Raw genomic sequence first — 27,163 nt, forward strand, 5'->3', positions numbered from 1 at the left:
CCAAGGGTGAAATTCACAGAGTGAAATCAGATGGCACCAACAGGACGGTGTTTGCTCCTGCATCTGTTCTGGGATCTCCAATAAGCCTCGCTTTAGACTGGATCTCTAGAAATCTTTATTATACTAATCCTGGAACACAATCGATTGAGGTAATTATTCCTTAAGTATCTTTAAATAATAGCTATGATTTTTATGTAATGCTTTAAGATTTACTAAATACTTTACACCTGGCACCCAGGATAATGTTCAGAGCAGGGGCACTTGGCCAGACACCAAGGCCAACAGTAGTTATTGCTGCTGAATTTGCAGTTAGTTTAAAAAAAAAAAGGCCTTCGAAATGCAAAAAAAAAAATACTTTACACATGTCAACTCATTTGATGCTCACTATAATCCTATGAGATAGGTGCTCTTTTAGCTCCACTTTATAGATGAGGAGACAACCACCAAAAGTTTAAGTGACTTGCCTTTCCCAGACACAGCTGGTATCTGAAGTGGGATTTGAACTTGGGTCTTTCTGATTCTAAGTCTAGCGCTTTGTGAATGGTGTCAGCTCATTGTCTGTTTCTGAAATGTGGAATTAAAAAAATGGTCCTCTGGCCATCCGAAGGTATCATTTAGAAAAATTATAAATTAAAAAATTAATTAAAATAGCAAAGTCAACTTTGAAATTATTGAAAAAGAAATCTACCAAGGCATCTAGGTAGCCCACTGGATAGAGTTCTGGGAACCTGAAGTCAAGAAGACCTGAGTTCAAATCCAGCCTCAGACACTTATTAGGTGTGTGACCCTTAGCAAATAAGTTAACTTCTGTCTGCCTCAGTTTCCTCAACTGTGAAATGAGGATCACAATGATACCTGCCTCCTAGAGTTGTTGTGAGGATCAAATGAGATAATACAAATATAACACTTAGGACAATATCTGACACATAGTCAGTGTTTAGTAGATGTTTGTTCCCTTCTTTCATACTGAGATGAAAAGAGGAAGAATATTTTGCTAGTTTAGAACTAAAGTCCTCAGAGGTATTAGAGAAAATTAATTCTTTAAAAGAATTACAATACTGCTTTCTTTCTTCCTGAGGATTTACTCTGTTTCTACTCATTTCAATTTTTTCTACTCATAGATATTTTATTTTTGTTTTTAATTAATTAATTAATTTGTTCTTACATTAAAATACTGTTAACTTCTCACTTTCCTTCCCCCATTAAAGAATTCTAATTTAAAATTCACTATTTATTGCCTTTCTTATTTGAGGTAGATTATCAGATATCTCTGCCTTAGTTTTGTGGACAGAAACCAGATATAGTCTGAATTCTTTTTATGTATTTCTTCCATGTGATAATCATTCTTTTACCATTAGACTAATTTCAGGAGCAACTCAAGCTACTGAGTAGATATATGACTGTACCGATGGAGAATGAAGTGTTATTTGCTTAAATCCATATGGAACCAAATGGGCAGTTGTTGAGTTTGATAACGTTTCCAAAAAAGTCATGAATAAATGATGTATTTTGTTATGTGTCACCAGAAAGTGATTGCTACTCAATCTAATGTAAGTGTAGGAGAAGGAAGGGAACATTGCAAGTAGAGCTTGAAAAAATAAGGTAAAACCACTCACCTAAAGTAAACTAGAGACTACCCAGTAAGAAGAAAGGATGTTATGCAAACAACAACTTTTATCTCTTCCTACAGCATATAGAATTAAGCAAAATGAAATATAACTAATTTGAGGAATATGTAATAAGTCATATTGAATAGAATACAGAAATTTACTATTCAGACTATTAGCACAGTCATTCAACTATATAAAAGATTTTAAGTTGCACGTGGACTCTTGAGTGATTGAATGAATGTACAAATATACTAACAAAATATTACATCTGAAATTTAACTATTTTAGCTTGCATGTAAGTTAATTTACCTCAATTGAATCAGCCAGCATGTTTTCTTACATTTGTATGATATTATAAATAAATCTCCTTTGGGAAAAATGACCTGGGATCTATTGGATCATTTTTTGTTTGTTTGTTTTTTCCTTTGGAAAGGATTTAGAGAGCATTGATATATTTGTGAGTAAAGCTGTTCTCTGCTTATGGCAGTTTCATTAATAAAAAGAGGCTATTTCCCCTACTATTTGTCTTTTTTAAAGCATAAAGATACTTTTAAAATGCCAATATTAGGGATAATGGAAAAGTGTTGAAGAAATTGACACACTGATTTCCACTAGGGGTAGCTATATGTCTGCTTTCTAAAAAGAATTTTGCAACTAAAGAAGGAGTTTGAAAAGCATGCGTGAGTGAGAACCTCTTCCATGTAAAAAACCATGGAAGAAGGGTTTTCTTTTTGAAGAAGAAAATCATAGATTTTGGGAAATGAAAGCCTTGTTGCAGTGAAAGGCATCTTGGGCATCCTAAGCATCTGAAAGAAGAAAGGCGCATCAGATCGTCATAATGTAATGTAGAAATAGGATGGGATGTTGAGAAATAAAATAGAAATTATAGATTTCTACTGGTACACTTTTTGGTGGCAAAACTCAAGTGAGAGGATGTTAGTGCTTGATGGGCTTTAGAGATGACAAATTCTCTCATTTTCTAGGAAACTAGGGTGTACAGAAGTTAGGTGACTTACTTGGGTCCCACAGGAGAGTTGAGTCAAGAATCCCAGTCTCTAGTCTGCTTTACAATTTGATTCACTTTTTGCTCTCTGCCTTCTCAATAAGTATTCTTTTAAATTCTTTAAATAAATGTCATTATTCCTCACTTTTCCCAGATAAAATCAGCAGTATTCATATCAGTAAAGACTCGGAAGTGGCATTTTTGGCCCAATCTTTCACATTGAAAAATCCTGTCTGATTTTTTAAAGGCTAACTAATGATTCTTTCCTTTCAAGACCATATAGGGTACTCATCCATCAGAATAGCTATTGACTTGGAACAGAATTTGCTACAGCTCCAATTAGTTTCCATGCACAGTATAGTTTTAGTAATGGGCTACAGGTGATAGTATTGTGGTCAGCTGAATTAGGACTGAGAATCTGTGACATAGCATAGGTGTTTTAAATCTGAGGAAGAGTAAATTTTTAAAAAAACTTTTTACAAAGGGGATGTTTATAATTTTCTTATTTGAAGCTATGTTTCTTTTGGTAGTAATTTTGAATGTTTCTCCAGTAAGAAATACTTTATAAATTTCTCTCCCAAAATTTAAGGCAACTCAGAGAATACATTTGAATGAATGATTTTTCTTTCCTGGTATTGTTATTTGATAGAGTCCTTTTATCTTAGCCCTGGAGTACACAATTATATGTTGTCTTCAAGTCACTGGAGCCTTTCTACCTTGTCCTTCATATTTTCTTTTCCAACATATTATCCTATTTTCTTGCTTAACCACTAGAGTGATCTGCTGAGACCTCCTACCCATCTAGAGTTGTCTTTATATATTAGTCATGATACATATGTTTTCTTGGTGCTTATTACTTTTTATGTTATGTTTTTCTGCTATAGGTTTTAACACTTGAAGGTGAAAGAAGATATAGAAAAACTGTGATTACTAATGATGGAACATCTCTTGCAGTTGGCCTTCCAGTGGGCATAACTATTGATCCTGCCAATGGGTGAGTTTACAAAATTACACAGTCTTCTTAATTTCAAACTTATATTTACTATTAAAGTACATTACAACAAAACATGCAGGAGAATGTAATCTCAAGGAAAGGAATTATTTCATTTTTATCTGCATCACCAGGCTCGAGTACATTGCTTACTATTTAAGTATTCATCTAGGAAATATTTATTTAAACACTTTTTAAAAAAATTTTAAACCCTTAACTTCTGTGTATTGACTTATAGGTGGAAGAGTGGTAAGGGTAGGCAATGGAGGTCAAGTGACTTGCCCAGGGTCACACAGCTGGGAAGTGTCTGAGGCCGGATTTGAACCTAGGACCTCCTGTCTCTAGGCCTGGCTCTCAATCCACTGAGCTACCCAGCTGCCCCCTATTTAAACACTTTTTAAAACTTTTTTTACCAGTAAATATTTATTAAGTGCCTACCAGGTGCCAGATACTATGTTAAGCAATGGTAATATAACAAAAGGCAAAAGATAGTTCCTACTCTCAAGAAGCTCACAATCTAATGGAGGAGACAATATGGAAACAACTATGTAAAAGCAAACTGTATATGGTTTAAATTGGAAATTATCAATAGAAGCAAGCTGTTAGAATTAAAGGAGGTTTAAGGGAGGCTTCTTGTTATTTTATTGAAATTTAAAGAAATCAAACCAACTTCTTTCAGGAGGTGTTTGGTAGGTCCTTCCTTCCTTCCTTCCTTCCTTCCTTCCTTCCTTCCTTCCTTCCTTCCTTCCTTCCTTCTTTCAAAAAAACCCCTTACCTTCTGTCTCAGTATCAATTCTAAGGCAGAAGAGCAGCAGGGACTGGGAAACTGGGATTACATGGCTTGTTTAGAGTGACACAGCTAAGAAGTTTGGTAAGATTTTAACTGAGGTTCTTTTGACTCCAGTCTTGGCACTCTATCTACATTGCCTCTCATACCTATTTGCCCTAGTATGAACAGATCTTTCTATTTGGTCAAGGATGACATAATGATTTCCTTATTCTTTACCAACCCTTATATCTTATACAACATATACTGCATGTATGTCTCTCTACTGAAAGAACTGATCTGACCTCGGTGTTAGGCTATAACTTATAGAGAAGGCACAAAGTTGTACTGATACAGAAAGTTCCTCATTGGGAGCTTCCTACATGAATGAAAGTACAAGTCTGGTCCCCCCAAAAAGTATATGTAAATTGTTAGATAGACCATAGAATCCTAGGTCTGGAAGGGATTTGAAGGATTCATCTAATTTAGACCTTTGCCTTAAATATACAAATCAAGGTCTTTGTTCATTCATCTCATTCTTTAAGTGCTTCAGGGACAGAACTTCATAAAATCTCTTTCAACTTACTCAAGCATTTAATCATTTTTTTCCTGCCAGAAAGATATTATTAGGTGTTAAGTCTCTCTTAAAACGAATTATCTTTTAATTTATTTATAATTCATTCAGAGATTCTTTCAAGAAGAATTTTTTTCAGCAAACTATTGTTGCCTGCTATGTATAGACACTACTGGGTGGTATGGTGAATACAAAGATAAATTGTAATCTCTGAGTCATACAGTTTAATAGGGAAATGACAGGTCCACAAATAATTTAGGAGAAAAACCCAAGAGGCAGCCTGTAACAAGTATTATAGAAGAGTTATAAGCCAACTACTATATTAGAGTAACTATGATAAAGGAGGTATCACTTCCATATGGAAAATTGGGGAAGATTTTGTGTAGAGGATGAGATATTTTAGGTTGGTTTGAGGGATAGTAGGATTTTGGCAGTCATATATGTGAGGGAGAGGAAAATTCAGATGTAGTGGAAGAAATAAGTAAAGACAATGAGATAGAAAATTATCAGGGCATATTAGGGGACTGCCAAGTAAGTAATGTTTTGCTTGAACATGTGATGATGTATAGGGGGAGCATGAGTGACAAGACTAGAAAGGTAGGTTGGGATCGGGTCATTGAGGGATGATTTAAAGTTTGGATTTTATTTGGTAGATAGTGGGAAACTTTTGAAGATTTTTAAACAAAGCAATGATCTAAATTATGTTTTGGGAAGATTGATCTACAATGATTTATATGATAGATTGGAAGTGGAAAGACTAGTTAAGAGTCTACTAGCCTATTATAATAATCTGGGTAAAAGGCAGTAAGGGCTTTTCATCTAGGATGGTAGTAGTGTAAATGAAAAAAAAAGGCATACATATGATAGAAATATTATTAATATAGAACTAATAGAATGTTGGGATCAATAGAGAAATGGAAGAAAAGATGACAAGTTTTAAAAAAAAGTGGCTTGGATAATGGTAATCCTGTCTATAGAAATGGGAGCTAATAAAGGGACACATAATTTTGGGAAATGGTTTTAGCTTAGGATATATTGAGTGTGAAATAATTTGTGAGATATCAATGTAAAGATATTAATTGGAATTTGAAAATGGGAAAAAGAGAATTGGAAGAAAAATTCTGACTAGAGAAATTCTAACTAGAGATAAAATTTGTAAGTAAGCTATGAAGAATTCATAGCTGAAACTGTGGGAATAGATGAGTTCATCAAGGGAAAAAGCATATCTATGTATCTTTATATATTTGTCTAGTCTTTGTCTTTTTCTCTATTTTTACCAATCCTAGATAGTTATATTAGAAAGTAGCAGTCATCAAAACTATCTATTATTGGTTAAAAACCAGAGAAATAGATGAATGGAAGAGACTAGACATATATATGTGTATGTGTATATATGGAGAGAGAAGAGAGAGAGAGAAGAGAAGGGAGAAAGATAGATAGATAGAGAGAGAGAGAGAGAGAGAGAGAGAGAGAGAGAGAGAGAGAGAGAGTCTAAAGATAGATCACTGGATGGTACCTATGTTTAGTAGGTGAAGGAGAAGAGGAACCATGGAAGGAAATGGACAGAAAAGTGTTTATGCTTTTCTAAAGCAGTGAGGTGAACTAAGATAGTCTAGGGTTGTGTACTGACATGGTAGACAAGGAAAATGAGGTTAGTGTGCTATGGAGGAAATTTGAAAGAGTGATGAAAATATAGCTTTGGAACCCAAACTGTGTAGAGACAAGCGAATCCAGAAGAGTATTGATGGATTGGGAGAATTCAGTGAAGGAATGAAAGATATTGGCTGAGTTAGAGAAGGGCATTATCAAAGTTCAAGATCTTAGAATTAGAGTATTAAGAATCAGGCATATTTCTGCTGGTGTGAGAGTAGAGTAGAAATGAAGGTTACTGAATGTGAGGAGTCTGAAGAACTGTGAGGCCAAACTGATTGTTAAAAAGCCCATTAATGTAGATTTTGAGTTTGCAAATCTAGACAACTTATTTTCAGTGTAGATAAAAACATTTGTTTTTTGTTTGATAACAAAGCATCTTATTAAGGCATTGATTTCTTTATACTAAGGGTTAAATTGTTTTCTATATGTTTTATCTCCCTCAATATAAAACAAAAGATTTCCAAACTTAGAGTTGTAAAAAGGGGAATAATTTAAGATCAATTTTAATTTCTTATGGGTATATTCTCATTACTTGAACTGAACATCATAGATTCATAACATCTTAGGAACATTGATTTAAAGCAGAAAAGTATCTTAGAGACCATCTAGCCCAACCTTATTATTTTTATAGATAAGGAACCCGAAACCCAAGAAAGTTAAATGACTTGCCAAAGGCCAAACAGATAATAAATACCTATGATGAGATATGAACCTATGGAAATATGCTTTTAGAAGATAAAATTATTTTTGAAATCTTATGAAGGAAGATAGAAGATTGTTCTATATAAGACATACAGGATAGAAGTGGTAGAAGTAAAAATGATTTTGTAGAAATCCTGACAAAAGATGCAATTCTAGCAGATGATATCAAGATAATTTATGTAAGACACTGGAAGGGAAGTCACAAGACAATAAATAAAAGACCTTTTGACATTTCTATAACAAACTCTTTGGCAATGACAATAAGAGCTACCACACTGCAGTTTCCAGTGTGCTATATGAAGTAAAAGAAATAGCTTCCCCCCAAAAGTAAAGGCATGAATAATTGGATTAAGTCAATTCCCATAGAAGAAGAAGAAAGTGATAGAGATAACATAAATTTGAAATTAGGGAGAGATTGAAATCATGGAAATGGGCAATGCTGTATAATAGAAAACACTAGCACTGGAGACAGAGATCCTAGGTTCAAATTCTGCCTTAACATTTATCCCCTGTGTGACCTTGAGTAAGCCAACTTCCTTGGACCTTAGTTTTCTCATCTGTAAAATAAAGTAGTTGGACTAAGTGGCTTTTGAGGTCCCATTCAACTCTAGTTATGATCTTGTAATTATTACAAAAAACAAACCATCAGGCACTACAAATTCATTTTTTCAACTCTACAAAATCTTTTTTAAGAATGGTCTACACCAGTGATGGGCAAACTTTTTAAAGAGGGGGCCAAAGGAAAGGAAATGCTCATCTGTCAATCTGTCTCTAAGGCAACTCTTTTGAAACTCCATTGTATTGTATCCTACTCATTGTGTTCTTCATATTAGGAATAATGTCCCTGGGCTGGATAGAACATTTCAGGGGGCTGCATCTGGCCCTCTGGGTGTAGTTTGCCCATCACTGGTCTACACACATATAGAGAGTATTCTTGATGAGAATATGATAAGGCAGAATTTTTCAAAATATATTATGTGGCATCTTTACAATAAACATTTCTACTGTGGCTTTTGTTTGTTGACTCAACTCAAAAAAACATTTGATTGGATGGAGCAAAATTCATCTTAAAGGATCTCTTCCAATAAGGCATTTCCCATTCAAAAATGCAGATTTTTACAAGATTTTTTGATAGATGTAATAGCAGAGAAAATTTTGACAGTTTTCTGACCATCAGTTTTGAGCAAGGGATCAAATAGGAAAATATGTACTCACCTGAGGTGTTTGTCATGAAGGATGTCCAGCAGAGTTCAAATGGAAGAGGGTTCACCTGCAATGGTGAGATCCTCTAGTAACAGCTCTTCGTGGCTACTTTTGGATTAATCGCTTCAAACTGAATGACACCACACATCTTCCTGAGTGAGAGTCACAACCACTTAAATGGCTTTGACCTCATAATCCACGAAGGAAAAATCAATTGATTGAAGACCATCTATTGTCTGTATGATGTGGTTGAATGGATATCTCATTGAGTTGGCCCAACAGTACAGATAGCTCAGATAGACATAGCAAATGGGCATTGAACTGGTATCAGAACTGAAGAGGAGGGAGAAAGTAAGCTTGATTGCATTTGAGAAATTGTGCAAGACTTTCCATGACCCCAAGCTACTCTCTATAACAAGAACCCATCAATTTTAGTTCTTTGATGGTGCTGTATGGCTGTGAATCATGGAATAACATAAAATCTCTGAAGAGTTAACATCTGGTCACCCTTAGGGCAATTGAGAGATATATAAGTATAAATGGGAAGTAGTATAATGACTAGAATGCAAGAAGCAGCAGAAAAGATCTTTTTTTCCCGAGAGATATAGGATTGGAAAAAGGAAGTTGGTCATCATATAGCAAGAATTAGAAATATAAGATGGTGAACCTATATTCAGTCTTCCCCCCTCAAAAAAAAGTTGAATGAACCTTTGGACAATTTATGAGAGGAAATGGGTAGGGTGAGAAGGCAAGAATTGGATGTATTCTGTATGTACTCTTGGAAAGAGTTAACTAAATTGATGAGGTCCTATGGTCCATTGGAGAACTGAAGCATATAATATGGTGAAAAATTATATTATGTTTTTTGAAATAAAGCATTTTCAAGGTATGTTTAAATTGACCTTATTTATTGATTAATTCTTTATAACTTTCATTACACCAGTGTAACAGTGAGGTTCTTAGGTACTTGGAAATGATCACCTCTTCCAATAATCAACTATATTAAAATCCATCCTAACTTTTAGCTTTCCTAAAAAAAAAAACAAAAACCAAAAACATATGAAGTAGAACTAATGGCAGTTAGAGACAAACAAAGATTAAATAAGGATTAGTTTATCCCCCTTTCTCCTTTCCCAGCCCCTCCTATTTGACTTTCTGATGGTACTAAGCTGTGAGGAAAGTTTCTTGATAAAATGAGACTAGGGTATTTATGTCAGCATCTGTCTTTTGAATGCTTTCATCTGCTAAGAGCTGTCTTTGTGTCAGAACTTCCTGTTTGATGGAGAGATTTTCATAGTCATCAGTGGGCAAAATTCCTCATTTTGTTTGAGAAAATAGTTTCAAAGATTGATGACTTCAGATGTTGTGATGAAGCTGTCACTTACTTTGTAAATGGCTAGGAGTGGTACTAATGAACTACTAAGTAGAATGTGCTTTGGGTTTCATTAGCTTTCCCAGGGATCAATAAACAAACTCAGCAAACTAGAAAATATTAAGTATAGGTACCATGGAGCAGCTGGTTGGCTCAGTGAATAGAGAGTCAGACCTGGAGACAGGAGATCTATATTCAAATCTATATCAGACCTTTCCTAGCTGGGTGACCCTCAGCAAGTCACTTAACCCCTCTTCTGCTTTGGAACTGATACTTAATATTGATTCTAAGATGGAAGGTAAGGGTAAAAAAATAGATGTTGTTTATTCTTTAAATAGGTTCCATTCTTCATTAAATCACCCTATATCATTTTAGGAAACTTTACTGGACTGATCGTGGAACTGAGACTGGGATACCAGCAAAGGTTGCCAGTGCGAACATGGATGGCTCACAAATAAAAACTCTGTTTACTGGAAACCTTGACCATATAGAGTTCATCACCATCGACATTAAGGAACAAAAGCTATACTGGGCAGTCACCAGCACAGGAGTGGTATGAAAAATAATGATAATAACCCAGTTACATTTGTTCAGGGTTTTACAGCTCATACAATACTTTTTAAGCACAGCTTTATGAGTCAGGTAGAGAAAATATGATCCTCTTTTTTTTTTTCTTTAAAAGAATGAGAAAACCGAGGATCCAAGAAGTTGGGACCTACCCATAACGACACAGCTAGTTTTGGGATTTTCTGAGCTGGAATTCACACCTATGTCTTCCATCTTCAAATTCAGTGCTGTTTCTCCTCTCCCACCCTGCCTTAACAAGCCTGTTTAGGTTTTCACTGCAATGCTCATGTAGCTTATACAGATGGAGTTTTAACTTGCTTTGCCATAATTCTTGTTAATGTTTGCTGTTCTTGTAGTTAAGATAATAAAAGATGTAGAGTCTATAATTTGTCTTAGAAAATTGTTATGTTGTTTACTCTCTCTTTTCTACCAGTAATTTTTCTTGAGTCTCTCCTAAAACCTCTTTGCTATGCAAGTCTATTTCTTCTGTTCTGATTGATACTCAGAAAAACTTGTCACAATCCATTATAGAATAACCCTTTATCACACTAACTGTCACATTGGCCTTCTCTTCTTCAGAGTAAATGATTCTAGGTCTTTGCTTACACCCCCCACCTCTCCAAGTTTTCCTCCCCTTTCCAGCTCTTTAATTCTCTTAATCCCTTTCCCTAGAAACTCCTTCAACTCCTTCAGTTCCAGAGCTTAAAATCTGACACCATATGTTCATTGGAGTTTTACTTAAAATACTTCTGCTTATATATTCTATCTGAAGTTGAGAGCAGGGCTGGTTTCTGATATTTCTTTCTTTGACATAAAACTAATAATATGCTAAATGCTTCCTTAGATTGAGAGGGGAAATGTGGATGGTACCAATCGAATGATTGTGGTATTCCATCTTTCTCATCCGTGGGGAATTGCTGTCCACGATTCCTTCCTCTATTACACCGACAAAGATTATGAGGTCATTGAGCGAGTAGACAAATCTACCGGTGCAAACAAAGTCGCCCTGAGGGACAACGTTCCCAACCTGAGATGCCTGCGAGTTTACTACAGAGACAGTGAGTATTTGTCACCCCTTTCCCATAAAAGCATAAGCACAAGTCTTCCATAGTATACTCAAGGTACAGACTCCAAAATGAAATTGTATAAAAATTACAGTGAAAAAATATCATGTCGTATCTCAAACATTTCATGAAGTTCTAAAGATCTGTTATATGATATATTGTTAAATATTTCCCAATTATTTTTTAGTCTGGTTTGATTAAAAGTCAGTCTACACCTCTCCTTTTTCACCACATTGGCATGAAATCTTTTATCATATAAGTTGCAAAAATCAAGGTAAATTGTACCTACATCAGTTTCCTTTTCTACCAGTTTAATAACCCTGTCCAAGAAAAAGAAAAAAAGAAATGAAGTCTGATTGACATAATTAGTCTTATTTTAAAAAATGTTTTATTGTTTTTGTTTTTTACATCACCATAGTTTCTGCCATTTTCCCTTCTCAAGAGCCATCCCATCTAGCAAATAGCACTTTTTAAAGGCAAAAAAAAGGAAAAAGAGAAGGAAAAAATCAGCATAATTAACTAATGTATTGAAATAAGTATGTTGTGCAATATTTGGAGACCTTCACCTCTACAAAAGGGCAAAGAGAATCTTCTCACATCTATTCTTTTGAGTCACACTTTATCATTTTTCTACATTCCCTGTTGATTTGTGTTTGTATAGTTGTTCCTTCCATTTACATCGATGTTGTCATTGTGTATATTGTTTTCTTAGCTCTGTTTTTACCACTCTGTTCATGTAAATCTTTCCATGCTTTTCTGAATTCATTGCATTCACCTAATTTGTTCTTAATAAAGCCATACTGCTTCAAAAAAATACCATGTCCATATCATGTCTACCTACTCAGTATTCTTAAAATTGAGAAAATAATGAGATAATCTAGAATCTTCCTTACCAATATTTTTTTCTTTTTTTTTAAACCCTTGACTTCCATCTTAGAATCAATACTGTGTATTGGTTCCAAGGCAGAAGAGTGGTAAGAGCTAGACAATGAGGGTTAAGTGACTTGTCCAGGGTCACACAGCTAGGAAGCATCTGAGGCTGGATTTAAATCCAGGATTTCCTCTCTCTGGGCCTAACTCTCAATTCATTAAGCCATCTAGATGCCCCCTTAATACATTCTTATAGGTGATTCACAGGAATCATAGATCAAAGGCCCTAGATAGAAAAATAAATGGAATTTCAGTCTTAATAAGCAGAGGGTTGTCACACATCTTTAACCTCTGCTTTCAATCATGTCATACATTTTCCACTTATGCCTTTAGAAGCAACATCATTTTCAGTTTGCCTTTTTCAGAAAGGATATATTAATTATTTTATACCTAAAAAATTTTGTTCTCCAATCTGTTACTTTCTGCTATTCTTAAGCAAATTATTTTGAATTATCCCTCCCCAGCCAAATTTGCCTTTAGTATTAATAGTTCTATATCATCCCATTCATTGACTGTGAAAATTAATGTTTTATTAATTTATCTCATACACATGCCTGGTGCAGTGGTTCTCAAAATGTGGTCTGGGCATCCCTAGGAATCCCTGAAACCATTTCAGTCAATCTATAAGGTCAAAACTATTTTTGTAATAATACTAAGATATTTGAATTTCAAATAGAGTAAATATCAATAGATATATCATAAAAGATCCTTATGTAGTCCTAAATAATTTTTAAGAGTATTAAAGGTATCCTGAGGCAAAAAAAGTTTGGGGACCACTGGCCTGGAGATCTGAGGACGTATGAGATGCATGCATAGTATTGAAATGTCAGGATTCTAAAATGGAATTAAAAAAATGTCGATTACCACAATATGAAAAGGACACAAGGAAAGAAATTAACATATACATAAAAGCAGTTTATAAATGTCCATTCTGCTTTGTTATACATAATTTATAATGAAATGTTCACCAATGACACTTTAAAAATTAATGAATAATGGTGTTCAGTTTAACTATATTTAGGTGTTCAGTATTGGTATTGTTCTCCTATTTTTTTTTTTTGCTTCTGGTATTTTTATATTTTCTGGTATTTATACATATATGTATATATATACACACACTATATATATATATACATATATAATTTCTTTGCTGTGGCTTTTAATGATGAATTATTTTGGGATTCTATTCTAAAATAAGAGATGAGGAGGCAAGTAAATGTCTTAAGTGATTAAATCCCCCCACAATCCTGCTTCTCTTATAGATGCTGCTGGTTCATCAAATGGCTGTAGCAACAATGTGAATGCTTGTCAGCAAATTTGCCTGCCAATCCCTGGAGGGCTCTTTTCCTGTGCCTGTGCTACAGGATTTAAACTCAACCCTGATAATCGAACCTGCTCTCCATATGATTCATTCATAGTTGTTTCAATGCTAACTGCAATCAAAGGCTTTAGCTTGGAGGCATCAGATCATTCAGAAGCCATGGTACCCATGGCAGGTCAAGGTAGGTGACTGGAAAGACACATTCAGATCCAGCTTCATTTCAGTCCCAGGTTGAGGTCCATGTCCATCATTCAAATAATTGGGTCACACATCCACCTTTGGGATGGAGCAGATGAGACCTTAATCTTCTCTTTCTCTTTTGCTAAGGGAATCTCTCCTATCAATATAGGACAAGAGAAAATATGTGTGTGGTTCTACATTCATTCAAATGATTGAAAAATGGATGGGAGAGAATGTAAAAAAAAAAAGAAGAAATCTGTTTCCAAATTGGCTTAGCATAAGCTTTTTAGAGATGAGTGGCAGTGTGTTGAGTGAGCCATAGGCAAGGTAGAGGGAGAAGATGAAGGACAGGGGAGAAAAAAAGACATAATTGAAAAGGAAGTAGAAAGGTGGGACATGTCACTATAGTCGCTATAGGCACCTTGGTTATAAAGGAGACTTTAAAAATTTATAACAGAGTTTCAGAAAGGCAAAACAAAATCGATAACTTTATTTTTCAATACCCCCAAAGCATAGAAACTTGTAAAATAAACTTTTTTATTTTCTGGGGGTGGAGTAGTGATGGGCAGCAGGGGAGCAGAGAGAAGGGGGGATAGGATAGCAATGGAAAGATAAATGTATGTAAAAATTCTGTCGTTTATTTTAATATAGCCACTTTTAAATGTTTCAGGACGAAATGCACTGCATGTGGATGTCCATATGCCTTCTGGCTTCATCTACTGGTGTGATTTCAGCAGCACTGTATCATCTCAGAATGCAATACGCAGAGTCAAACCAGATGGGTCTTCTTTTAGAAATATAATCACAAATGGGATAGGACGGAATGGAGTCCGGGGTATTGCTATTGATTGGGTAGCAGGTAGGTAAATCACAGAGTGATTTCACTAAATCAATCAATCAATAAGTATTTATTAATCACTTACTAGGTGCCAGACACTGTTCTAGGTCCTTGGGATACAAGAACAATGAGTGAAACAACCCCTATTCTCCTAGAGCTCATACTTAAAAGAAATTTATTCTTTTTATATTCTTTATATTTTTGGCATCTTTAGACAAACACTTTATTTAATGATGTATCCTGCAGAGCTTATTTTCTAGATAATTGAAATTGGAATAATTTCAAATGAAAATGCAGTGTGAATTTAAATTAGACTAATATGATTATGTTTTAATCATAATGTATAATTATCAAGTATAAGCTATATGATTAAATTCATAGAGGACAATTGATGTCAAGGTCTCTCAGTTGATAAATTTAAAAATCACGATCTCATTATTAAATACTGTTAATATGTACAGAAATGTAAAAAAAATTGGCCAGAAACTTTCAATTTATGATCTACCTTAAGAAGCTCTTATTAGTAACTCTTTGTCTCATAATTATCAATAGCTATGATTAGTCAAGGAACATACTTAAAAGTAATATCAATTTTTAAAAAAGAAAACATTCATTTTTAAAACAGTTCCTGTCACCTAAATGTTTCATTAAATCAATTGAATAGTTATCATGTAGGCATGCCATCCCATAAAATGGATTTTTGAATGGGTCATTATTTGATTTTATGTGTGGGCACTGGCTCCACCAGCATATACCTTAACCCTTCAAGGACTCTGCAAGGTGCTTCTTGAATTCTGTGACCAAAAGATTCATTACCTGATTGCCAACCTTTTGGGGATGAGTTTTTCTTAACTTCAGTTGGTTTTCTGAGGATAGTTTTGTTGCAGGACCTATACTTGAAATTTGCTAGGACTTTATTAGAGTTTGCATTTTCTGGGCTGGATCTTTTGGAGATCTTAGCTCCACTCCATATATCCGTTAGATGCTGGGTTAGATGTTAGTAGAGAGAATGCAGCTATATTTTATAAATAATGGACATATATATATATATAATATAAATATATGTCTCTAAACCATGTGGGTTATACAGTTAATAACAGTACTTATATCTATGAACATTTTTCTCTGTTTTGTTAAAAAATGCAAACCCAATAACAACAGATTAAGAGCTTTAAGTGTCAATATTAAATGTAATGATATAAGTAGACTGAATTTTAATTATATTGGTAACCAATTTTGAACTTTATTTTGAACTAGACCTATATATAAGAAAATCTTGGAGGAAGCACCTTTTTTTGTTTCATATCAGCATCTACTTTTCAACTTAGATTTTTAGGGACTTTAGAGTTTCAGAGGACTGATAGAGTAGCTTCGTAGTGTTGTTTGAGGCACCAAGAAATTATGAGACTTGTGCATACAGCTGGTAGGTTTCACAGACAGGACCTGAACCCAGGTCTTTCTGACTTTGTGGCCATCTCTCTTTGTATCTGATGCCTCACTTATTTACTTAATGTTTATTTTTTATTTTATTGTCATGCAAAACACAATTCCATGTTGGTCATTGTTGTAAGAACACACTCATATATAACCAAACCCCCCCCCCAAATAAAACCATAAATACATTGATGTGAAAGATGACTCCAGCAGTTCTTTGTCTGGAGGTGGATAGCATTCCACATCATAAGTCTTTCAGGATTATCCCAGATTATTGCAATGCTGAGAGTAGGCAAGTGTTCATAAATAATAAATGTTCAATATTCCTGTTACTGTGTACAATGTTTCCCTAGTTCTGCTTATTTCACTCTGCCTTAGTTCCCACAGATCGTTCCAGTGTTTTCTGAAATCATCTTGCTTATCTTTCTTATAGTACAGTAGTACTATAAGTACTATATAGTACCAACATGTACCACAGTTGGTTCAGCCATTCTCCAATTAATGGATGTCCCCTAATTTTTGATTTTTTGCCACCACAAAAAGAGCAACTATAAATATTTTTGTACAAGTAGGTTCGTTCCCCCCCTCTTTGGGAGACAGCCCCTGTAGTGGCATTACTGGATCTGATACCTTTAAAAAATAATAAATAAATAAATAATAAACAAACAAACAAACAAACAAACAAACAAACAAACAAATAAATAAATAAATAAATAAGTTGAAGTGCCATGTGGTATGGTGGAAAGCATTCCAGACTTGGAGCCAAGACAGTGTTGTGTTCAGATCCCTCTTGACACTTGAGCTGCGTGATCATGGAAGTGTCTTTATCTATGGAGATAATATGTGTGGTGCTTCCCTTATAAGAATTTATGAGGATTAAATGAGATAATGAATGCAAACTATTTTGCAAGCTTTAAAGCACTATATAAAATAATTTGTTGTATATTCATTTACCTTATATTACAGTGTATGAATAAAAGCATCACCAGAAAGAAGAATCTCAATACTTTTTTCCTAGTGAAAGTCTTTTAGTTTTGTTAAATAGGACAGAAATAGTATGATTCTCTGGTATATATATGGCTGCATTGTGATTTTAGGAACCCAAGATATATAGAATTTCATAGAGTGGTTTATTGGTTTTAGCAATAATAGTCCAATATTTTGTGTTTTATAAACACAGGGGAGACCAGTCAACATCTACCTTTGATTCCCATTCTTCCCTAACACTGTATTCCTTTCTTGCAAGAATTTGAGAAGAAGAGATAGAGTGTGATCTTTATTTTGTATGGATATTGAGCCTTTGGGAGAGTTAGGATAAAAAAAAATTGTGAATCACATCTAAGAAGAGACTCCTGAAATATTTTTAAATATTCATAATGAGTCAGAGATAGTTTTCCCATTGAAAGATGCAGTTTATCTCACATAGTCTGATGGTGTTTCTTCGCTCATGCTTTTTGACAAGCATTGACATATGGGAAGAATCTGGAAGGGAGATGGCGCTACCTCCTCTGGATCCTTCAAAGAACTTTTATTGTTCCAGGATGATGAGTTTTCAGAGTCCTCAATGAAGCAGGCTTAAATATCCATTACTATAAGTGTTAGGGCAAGAATATTCTTAGAACAATGCTTTCAAATGGAAAATAAGCTGTAGATTTTGACAAAAATTTTAATTTACCCCAGGGACAAATGTAGACTCCCACTGTAATCTTGAAGAAGCAATCTTTAGTATTGGATAGTAGACATTTATCTTTTTAGTTCCAACCTCAGGCACTTGTGTATCACCTTTGAAAGGGTGACATATATTGACTTAAACCTGGTATTTTTTGTCTTAAACTTGAAAAGCTGTCTCCTTTTCTTTTTTTACCTTTCAATCTGTTCATCACTATTTATGTTTTTTTCCCCTCATAGGAAACCTTTACTTCACAAATGCTTTTGTGACTGAGACATTGATAGAAGTGCTACGAATCAATTCTTCTTACCGCCGTGTTCTCCTGAAAACAACCGTGGACATGCCTAGGCATATAGTGGTTGACCCCAAGAACAGATACTTGTTCTGGGCTGACTATGGACAGAATCCAAAGATTGAACGTGCTTTTCTTGACTGCACTAACCGAACAGTGCTTGTGTCAGAGGGCATAGTTACACCCAGGGGTTTGGCAGTGGACCACAGCAATGGCTACATTTATTGGGTTGATGATTCTTTAGATATAATTGCCAGAATCAATCATGAAGGAGGTGATACTGAAATGATTCGCTATGGGAGTCGCTATCCAACACCCTATGGCATCACCATTTTTGGAGACTCTATGATATGGGTCGACAGGAATCTGAGGAAAATCTACCAAGCTAGTAAAGAACCAGGGAATACGGACCCTCCGAGAGTGATAAGGGATAACATTGATTGGCTAAGAGATGTGACTATCTTTAATCCACAGTTTCAGCCCCAGTTACCTGAGCAAGTCAACCACAACCCGTGTTTGGAGAGTAATGGAGGATGTTCTCATTTATGCTTTGCATTGCCTGGTCAGGAGGCACCAAAATGTGGCTGTGCCTTTGGGGAGCTGGAGAGTGATGGAAAGAGATGTGCCATTTCTACAGAAAATTACCTCATCTTTGCCTCTGAGAATTCTCTAAGAAGCATATACCTGGACCCTGAGAACCACAGCCCACCGTTTCGTACATTGATTGTACCCAGGACTGCAGTTGCTTTAGACTATGACAGTATCAACAACAGAATATACTTTACTCAAAGTTCTACATCAAATGGCCAGATTTCCTATGTTAGCTTGTTAGCTGGGGTGACTTCCCCAACTGTCATTGCAACAGGTTAGTGGTTTGAAAATTCTGCTTTTTTTGAAATCAAACATGGTGAGCTGAAACATGATGATGAATTGGATGGTTCTAAGGTGGTTACATAGACTCTAACTTTTTTCCCCCCTCCATGTGTCTCTGCATTTGCACAAAGATGTAGGGATTCCAGATGGCATTGCATTTGATTGGATCAACAGTAGAATTTATTATAGTGACTTCATGAACCAGACCATTAACTCTATTGCAGTGGATGGATCTAATCATACAGTGGTTGCTCGAGTACCTCGGCCAAGGGCAATTGTGTTAGATCCTTGCAGGGGGTATGTCATTATCCTTCCTTTTGGCTTATATGTCCTTACTCATTGCTTTTATATGTATTTGGGGTAGGTGGGTGAACAGGACCTTCATTTTCATGCACAACTGACTTTTTAGGGGGCTCAGTGCATAGAGGGTCAGCCTTGGAGTCAGTAAAACTCATCTTCTTCAATTCAAGTCTGGTCTCAGATATGTACTGGCTGTGTCACCATGGGCAAGTCACTTAACCCTGTTTGCCTCAGTTTCTTCATTTGTAAAATGAGCTGGAGAAAGAAATGTTAAATCAATGTAGTATCTTTGCCAAGAAAATCCCAAATGGGGCCATGAAGACTTGGCACAACTGAAAAATGATTCAACAACAACAACAACAACAACAACAATAACAACAACAAATCCTATGTAAATAGAAAGTAATGAGAATAGACTGACTATAAACAAGTAGATCTTTTCACATAGGAAATTTTTGGAAGGGGAGAATGAATGCAGGTCATACTCAAGTGAAAAGATTGGCAGCATGACAGGGAATTCAATATGTTGTTATCTACTGACTCAGTAAATCTCTGTTTGATAATACTTAGGAAAGCATGAGGGTGGAAATAGAATGAATCCATAGCTCCCCGCATTATATAGTCTGAGTGTTTCTACTTTTTTATATAAAAGAGAATTTTATATGTGCTGAATTAATCATTGCTTTTTTTTTTGATGAATAGGTACATGTACTGGACTGACTGGAGCACTAATGCTAAAATTGAGCGTGCCACATTGGGAGGAAACTTCAGAGTGCATATTGTAAACACGAGTCTGGTTTGGCCAAATGGTCTGACTCTGGACTATGAGGAAGACTGGCTGTATTGGGCAGATGCAAGACTGTATGTGTCTCTGTTCCCCATGTGGCATTTTAAAAATAATTTCTGTTTTTCAAGAGAAAGGAAAGCATTTAGGTGTGATAGTTGGTGAAAATATAACTAAAAGCAAGCAGATAGAAGAATCACGTGACAAATATCCTTCATAAATTACTGTTATTGCTTTATATGCAGTTTTTCTTAATTGAGCATGAAATCACCTAAGATTCTTCCATGTAACCAGCCCTATAGAATTATTGGGGACTGATACAGTCCACTTAACTTGGGGTAGATTAGCTCAGTTGATAGGAATTCTACCATGTTTTCTTTGTTCTTTTTAGTTTATCTTGTGATTTTGGTTACATGGCCCTGAGCAACTCATAGCCTTACCCATGCCTCATCTTATATATAAGATGGTTCAATAGTACTTTATATTCATACTTGAATGGGTCCATATAAATGTCTAAATTAAGATACCCACTAAATGGTAAGTCAGAGAAGTATTATATTTTCATGTTTTTTTGTGTCAGGTTGGCTTTCTCTATGGATATCAGAGACTTTCAGTTTCAAGGATTATTTTATTTTCACTTACTACATAAGTGACCTTTGGCAAATCATTTAGGCTTTTTGCTTTCAAATTCCTCATCTAGAAAATTGAGAGTAATGGTCTAGATGATATTAAAAATCACTTCTAGTTAGAGATCCCATGATCTTATTTGGAAATCATGGACTGAGGAACCAAAACCCCCTTTCATGGTAAGAAAAAGCACACAAAAAAAACCAATGGGCAAACAAGCCTCAGAAGAAGTCATATTTAGGAGTGGGATAAAAGCAGTGGTTGGGCATAGGAGTTGAGTGAGATAGTGGAAAAAATGTTTTCTGAGTTCTCATGCAATCTCATTCATTTTAGGCAGAAGATCGAACGCTCCTCCCTGACCGGGGCAAACAGGGAGGTCATTGTCAGCACGGCGATCCATCCCTTTGCCATGACCGTCTATGACCAGCATATTTACTGGACTGACTTGAGCACAAAAGCTATCTATAGAGCCAACAAATATGATGGTTCAGAACAGATCGTAATGATCAGGAATTTGCCCCTGCAGCCAAAGGACATTCACGTTCTAGTGAAGAGTAGGCAGCGGCAGTGCCCCAACCCCTGTAGCCAGTTTAATGGGGGATGCAGCCATATCTGTGTACCAGGTAAGGCATTGCCACGGATCATAAAAATAGTCATAGGTAGAGACATGTGCAGGAGGAAAGAAATACGTTACAACGCATGAGGAAGAGATTAGAAATCTTTGACGAAGATATAATAATAGAGGCTGCTTCAGAACTCAGAATTCTCTAGTTGGGCCATATCTGCACTGCTGGCACTTTTATACTTTGATCCCACGTGGATCCTTCTAGGGTTGCAAGTAAGCAACTCATGTTTCAGTTTAATTCAGGTAATGGATAGATGACAAACAAGATGTGATGTTGAGCTTTGGAATTTTATGATTGAAGGAACATGCTATGTGGTTGGAAGAATGCTGGATTTTGGGTCAGAGTAGCCACATCAAATTCTGGTTCTTCCACCTACTACCTGGGCCTCCTGGGCAAGTCACTTAATATTTCTACAATTCAGTTTCCTATCTATAAAATAAGTTATTGGTCCAGATCAGAGGTGTCAAAATCAAATAGAAACAGATCCTTGCTGGCCTCTTATTGACTTAGAAAGCCAAAAATTAACATAATTAATTAATCTATTAATTAATAACACAATTCATCAACCAACCAACAAAGTAATTGATAATTTATTAATGCAACTAATGCAACCAATCATTAACTAATAAATATTCATTGATTAATAATTTATTAATTAATGTGATTAAATAATATAATAATAACATTATTGTATTGTAATATATTTTTATTTATTTTATTAACATTTAACAATTACTTTTTTCATCTGGTTCTTCTCAGACTGAAAGTTTTTCATGCTGCTTGCTGTCTCTGAGTCAGGAATTTGTGGATTAAATGACCTCTTAAATTTTCTTCCACTTTGAATCTATGATATGATTAACATTTTCAATATGGGCAAAAGCCAAGCTATCTGTCCCTAGCAAAAAGATATGACTCATTTGCTTTAAGGAATGAAATCTCTTATTTTATATATTTGCCATGCTACCTCGTAGTATGATATGATAAATCTTAATTTATTTTGTAAAGAATCATTTTGAGATCAGGACCTATAGTTTCATCAGTATGGGTTGATTCTTGGTGTTGAGACTTTGTCCCCTGATGCAAGATTGTTAACTTGCTTGAAATTTAGGTTAAGGCTAATATTAAGGGACCTGTCTAGGGTAACATAAACCAGTGTGTTTTAGAAGTAGGATATGAACCATTATGCCTTTCCTTCTGCTTTACATTACTTTACAGATTGGGTATGTTTTGCAGAAAAAGGAGATTTATTAGGATTTCTAAATAAGGGAAGGCTGTTTCTTTAAAGATTTTTTTTAAACCCTTACCTTCCATCTTGGAGTCAATACTGTGTATTGGCTCCAAGGCAGAAGATTGGTAAGGGTAGTCAATGGGGGTCAAGTGACTTGCCCAGGGTCACACAGCTGGGAAGTGTCTGAGGTCAGATTTGAACCTAGGACCTCCTATCTCTAGACCTGGCTCTTAATCTACTGAGCTATCCAGCTGCCCCTTCTTTAAAGATTAAGGTGAACTACTTTTACTAAAAATGCTCTTTTATCATGAATAATAGCAATTCACATTTTTATGTAATGATTCAAGTTTTACAAATTACTTTCCTTACAATAACCCTGTGAGGTGGTAGGAAAAATAATATTTTTTTTTCATTTTGTAGAAGTGAGGATCATAGATCTAGAGATGGAAAGGACCTTAAAGATTATCTGATCCAACCTCCATTTTTATTAGATGAAGAAACTGAGGCTGAGATAGGTTAAATGACTTATCCATGATTACCCAATTGCTTCCTAGCTATCAGGAATTCAAACTTAGTTCTCTTTACATTAGTCTAAGGTTCTTTATATGCGAATAAAACGAATCAAAATGCAGGAAATTGTTATTCTATTTAAGGTATGCAGACCTACTGAGACAGTAGGATACATAAGTGAAAGATCATTAGACTTGGAAATCTGAAGACCAAGAACTTTGACTTTGGGATCAGCAGACTTGGGTCTACATCTCAGTGCTGACACTAGCCATGTGACCAGATGTTTCCTTATCTGTAAAACAGGGATAAAAATATTTAGACTTCATACTTCAGAGTATTATGAGAAAAAATACCTTGTAAACCTTAGGACCATTGGATCACAGACATGCAGCTGGAGGAGACCAAGGAAGCCATGTAGTCCATTATTTTACAAATGAGGAAATCCATGCCCAGAGAGTTGAGTTCACACCAGTTGTACCTGGCAGAGGTGGGAGTGCAAACCCTGGTTCTTGGGGTCTGGGTACAGTACTCTTTTCACACTGACTCTGTATGCAAATTCAAATAATTAGTCTAGTGAAGTCCACTCTGATTACTTTGTGTGAGTGTTCATGCAAACGTGTTTTGGAATGGAAATGGGAATCCTTTGGCATCCTTGTCTTTTATTTCTTTCTGGTCTAACTTTCTGCAGGTCCCAATGGTGCTGAGTGTCAGTGCCCATCTGGAGGACGCTGGTATTTAGCAAATAGCAACAAACACTGCATTACAGACAATGGGACAAGATGTGAAGGGGTACAGTTCACATGTCTCAATGGGCGATGCATCTCAGAGAGATGGAAGTGTGACAATGACAATGACTGTGGGGATGGCAGCGATGAGTTGGAGAGTGTCTGTGGTAAGACCCTTTTGTCCCTCTGCCAGGAAGGTAGCTTGCAGGAATTCTAAATGCTGGGATATGATAGCATTAGGAGGTTGAGTATCAAGATTTATTGTGCTGAGATATTAGATTTAGGATGGAAATGTTACTATTATATCTTTAGTACAGCCCTAAAGAATTTATATAATATGAGAGGCAAAACGTCCCCAGTGTTGCATTCCTTTGGGAATCTTTCTCTGGTTTCCATTTCCATCCTCAAGAATAATATGGTACATAAAATACAGATGGCTTTCTGTGAGTTGTGAGGTCAATGATTGTCTCCTTTTCTTCCTAAGAAAAGCTGCCTTCATACTGCTTGTTTTTCTGGGATTGAGATAGGTGTATCTTGAGAGGAATGATGGCAAAAGAAAGGGGAATAACTTCTTTTTATCCTACTTGATTTGGTTTTTAGGTAATAATATTCCTAATTCAAGATGCTTTCTACTTTGCATATAACCTATTTTGCAGCAGTCTTTGTTCTGAAAGATAAACCCCAAAACTTTCAGTCAGACTTCTTTGAGTGCCTTTTTTTTCTTCTATAAACTAGGATGCTGCATTAGTGAATACATCCCTTGAATCTTTTCTCCTTCTCCCTAGCATTTCACACTTGCCAGCCAACAGCCTTCACCTGTGGCAATGGGCGCTGTGTCCCTTACCATTATCGCTGTGATCACTACAATGACTGTGGAGACAATAGTGATGAGGCAGGATGCTTATTCCGAACTTGTGACTCCAACACAGAGTTTGCTTGCAACAATGGGAGGTGCATATCCCTGGACTATGTCTGCAATGGTATCAATAACTGCTATGATAATGGCACCACAGATGAGAGGAACTGCCGTAAGTCCATCATAAACACCTGTGATGCTTGAGGATTTGGAATATTAGAATACATGAGATAAAACCAACTTCTCCCTAGTTATTGGACATAAGTATTGTTTATTGAATATTTTTTACACTTACGTCTTTTCTCCCTACCCTCTCCCCCACCTCCTTTCAATAGCATTCCTCCAATAGCGTCCCTAGCCACCTTTTCATTTTATGGAAGAGCAAATTGAGGTCTAGAGAAATGAAGTGACTTGTTTGAGGTTATACAAAGAGTTAATAGCAGAGCCAAGATTAGCTCCATTTCTTATGCTGTTCTCTGTTCTTTCTGTTGTGATGGGTGTTGAGAAAACATCTTTTTAGATGAAGCAAGTTCTATAATTTGTTGTTACAAAAACATACAATTTTTGTTTTGTTGCATATTGTGGCTTAGTAGGCTGGAAGTGATCTAAATTTAGTCTTCTTTCCTTTTTAACATTTCAAGCTGATCGAACTTGCCAGTCTGGATTTACAAAATGTCAGAACACAAATATTTGTATTCCTCGAACTTATCTTTGTGATGGAGATAATGATTGTGGAGATATGAGTGACGAGAGTCCCACTCATTGTGGTGAGTTTTCAGTGTTTTATTCACATTCAATTTTGAGGGAGTTATGATTTATATTTCACAACATAATTGAAAGAATTAAATTTCATTTTAGAATTGCCCATAAAATTGTCATCTTAGAAGTGGCTCCATTAGAAAATAGAGTGGAGCACTGCTTATGTGAAGACCAAAATTTTCCTTCCCTTCCCACATTCCCAAGTTTTCCTCCAGTGCCCTATCTTAGTGCCTCAGCTTCTACTATTTCACTTCTGAGATTCATTTCTCTAAGATTCAAAGGTATTATTGTTTTCAACTATCTCATATTAAAAGATAAAAATAATCCTAAAATCGATTCTTAAGAATTTTTGGTTTTTAAGAATTCTTTAGTAAAATACAAATACTCTTGAGAGTACCTTAAACCCCTTTAGTAAGCATTGAATTGACCACTGGTAAATGAGTAACTTTTTACATTTTATAAATGAATATATTTCTTTCTTTCTTTTTAAAAAATTCTTAGTAACAACTAACAGAGAATGACAAGGGGTAGGCAAATGGGGTTAAGTGATTTGTCAAGGGTCACACAGCTAGGAAGTATCTGAGGCTAATTTTGAAGCCAGGTCTTCCTTTATGCTAGCATATTTCTTGACAGATAGCAGCATCCACCAAACACTTTTTGATAAGAGTTTCCAGAAATAAAAATTATACATTTTGGTTAACCCAAGTTAGAAGGCCTTCTTTAAGCATCAATTATTCTTGAGAATAAAAATTTAAATAGATCTGTAATGTATAATTTCCTAATTAATCTGCCCTTCTGGTCAAAGTCTAAGTATAAAAGCACAAAAGTTCACAATGGAAGAATCACATAGATGAAGTGAATCAGGAATACAGGTACAAGTCGGGAGGAGACAGGATGAATACAGCTATTTTTGGTCTTTCTGCTGCCTTATTAATATCTCTCTGACCAATCACCCTATCTCATGGGTGGTATTGGGTCAAGAAATTGCTTCAGGTTGGAATAAGCCCTGCAAGTTCATTGATGCCCAGCTATAAAAATCAGGGCAGGTACTTACTATATCTGCCTAGCATCTGGGAGAAGAGACTCAGGAAAGGAATCTGAGTTAAGAGGCAAATATATATCTAGTTCAAGGGGTCTGTTATTTGAGAATGGATGAAAGGAGTGACTTGCCTACCCCCACTAGGCTTACAGCATATATCGTAGCCTTCATATTTTTCCATTTTACCACCAACAGACATAGAAGTATATTAGAAGCTGTGTTGATATAATGATGTAGACAGACAGGGTGGGCAAAAATTCTGAGCAACAAGCTTGTGTTTCATTCATAGGTTTTATCTTCTCTCCTTCCTGTAGTCTCTCTGACTTGCACCAGCAATGAGTTCCGTTGTACATCTGGGCGCTGTATTCCTGCTCACTGGTACTGTGATCAAGGAGTAGACTGTGCTGATGGCTCTGATGAACCTCTTTCTTGTGGTAAGAAAGGAATCAAACTCAAAAAGTATTATGGGGAAGCATCCAGGTGGCTCAGTGGATTGAGAGCCAGGTCCAGAGATGGGAGGAGGGGGGAGTCTTGGTTTCAAACGTGGCCTCAGACACTTCCTAGCCATGTGGCCCATTAAAAAGTCCTTTAATACCTAGTTTATCTATTTCCTCATTTGTAAAATGAGCTGGAGAAGGAAATGACAAACCACTCCAGTGTCTTGGCC

General features: G+C 35.7%; 1 protein-coding gene across 1 annotated transcript in view; it reads left to right on the top strand.

Moving 5' to 3' along the window:
• LRP2 (LDL receptor related protein 2) overlaps positions 1 to 27,163 on the top strand; it is a 255,109-nt gene that overhangs the window by 142,314 nt on the left and 85,632 nt on the right. Inside the window, exons 32-45 of the mRNA XM_044669095.1 lie at positions 6 to 149; positions 3,498 to 3,607; positions 10,250 to 10,427; positions 11,286 to 11,499; positions 13,698 to 13,937; positions 14,607 to 14,795; positions 18,117 to 19,034; positions 19,174 to 19,339; positions 20,045 to 20,203; positions 21,087 to 21,376; positions 23,806 to 24,009; positions 24,628 to 24,870; positions 25,340 to 25,465; positions 26,811 to 26,930. Coding sequence (XP_044525030.1) covers positions 6 to 149; positions 3,498 to 3,607; positions 10,250 to 10,427; positions 11,286 to 11,499; positions 13,698 to 13,937; positions 14,607 to 14,795; positions 18,117 to 19,034; positions 19,174 to 19,339; positions 20,045 to 20,203; positions 21,087 to 21,376; positions 23,806 to 24,009; positions 24,628 to 24,870; positions 25,340 to 25,465; positions 26,811 to 26,930 — 3,301 coding nt within the window. The remainder of the gene's footprint in view (positions 1 to 5; positions 150 to 3,497; positions 3,608 to 10,249; positions 10,428 to 11,285; positions 11,500 to 13,697; positions 13,938 to 14,606; positions 14,796 to 18,116; positions 19,035 to 19,173; positions 19,340 to 20,044; positions 20,204 to 21,086; positions 21,377 to 23,805; positions 24,010 to 24,627; positions 24,871 to 25,339; positions 25,466 to 26,810; positions 26,931 to 27,163) is intronic.

Source organism: Gracilinanus agilis, chromosome 3 (assembly GCF_016433145.1).
Source record: "Gracilinanus agilis isolate LMUSP501 chromosome 3, AgileGrace, whole genome shotgun sequence".
Lineage (NCBI taxonomy): Eukaryota > Metazoa > Chordata > Mammalia > Didelphimorphia > Didelphidae > Gracilinanus > Gracilinanus agilis.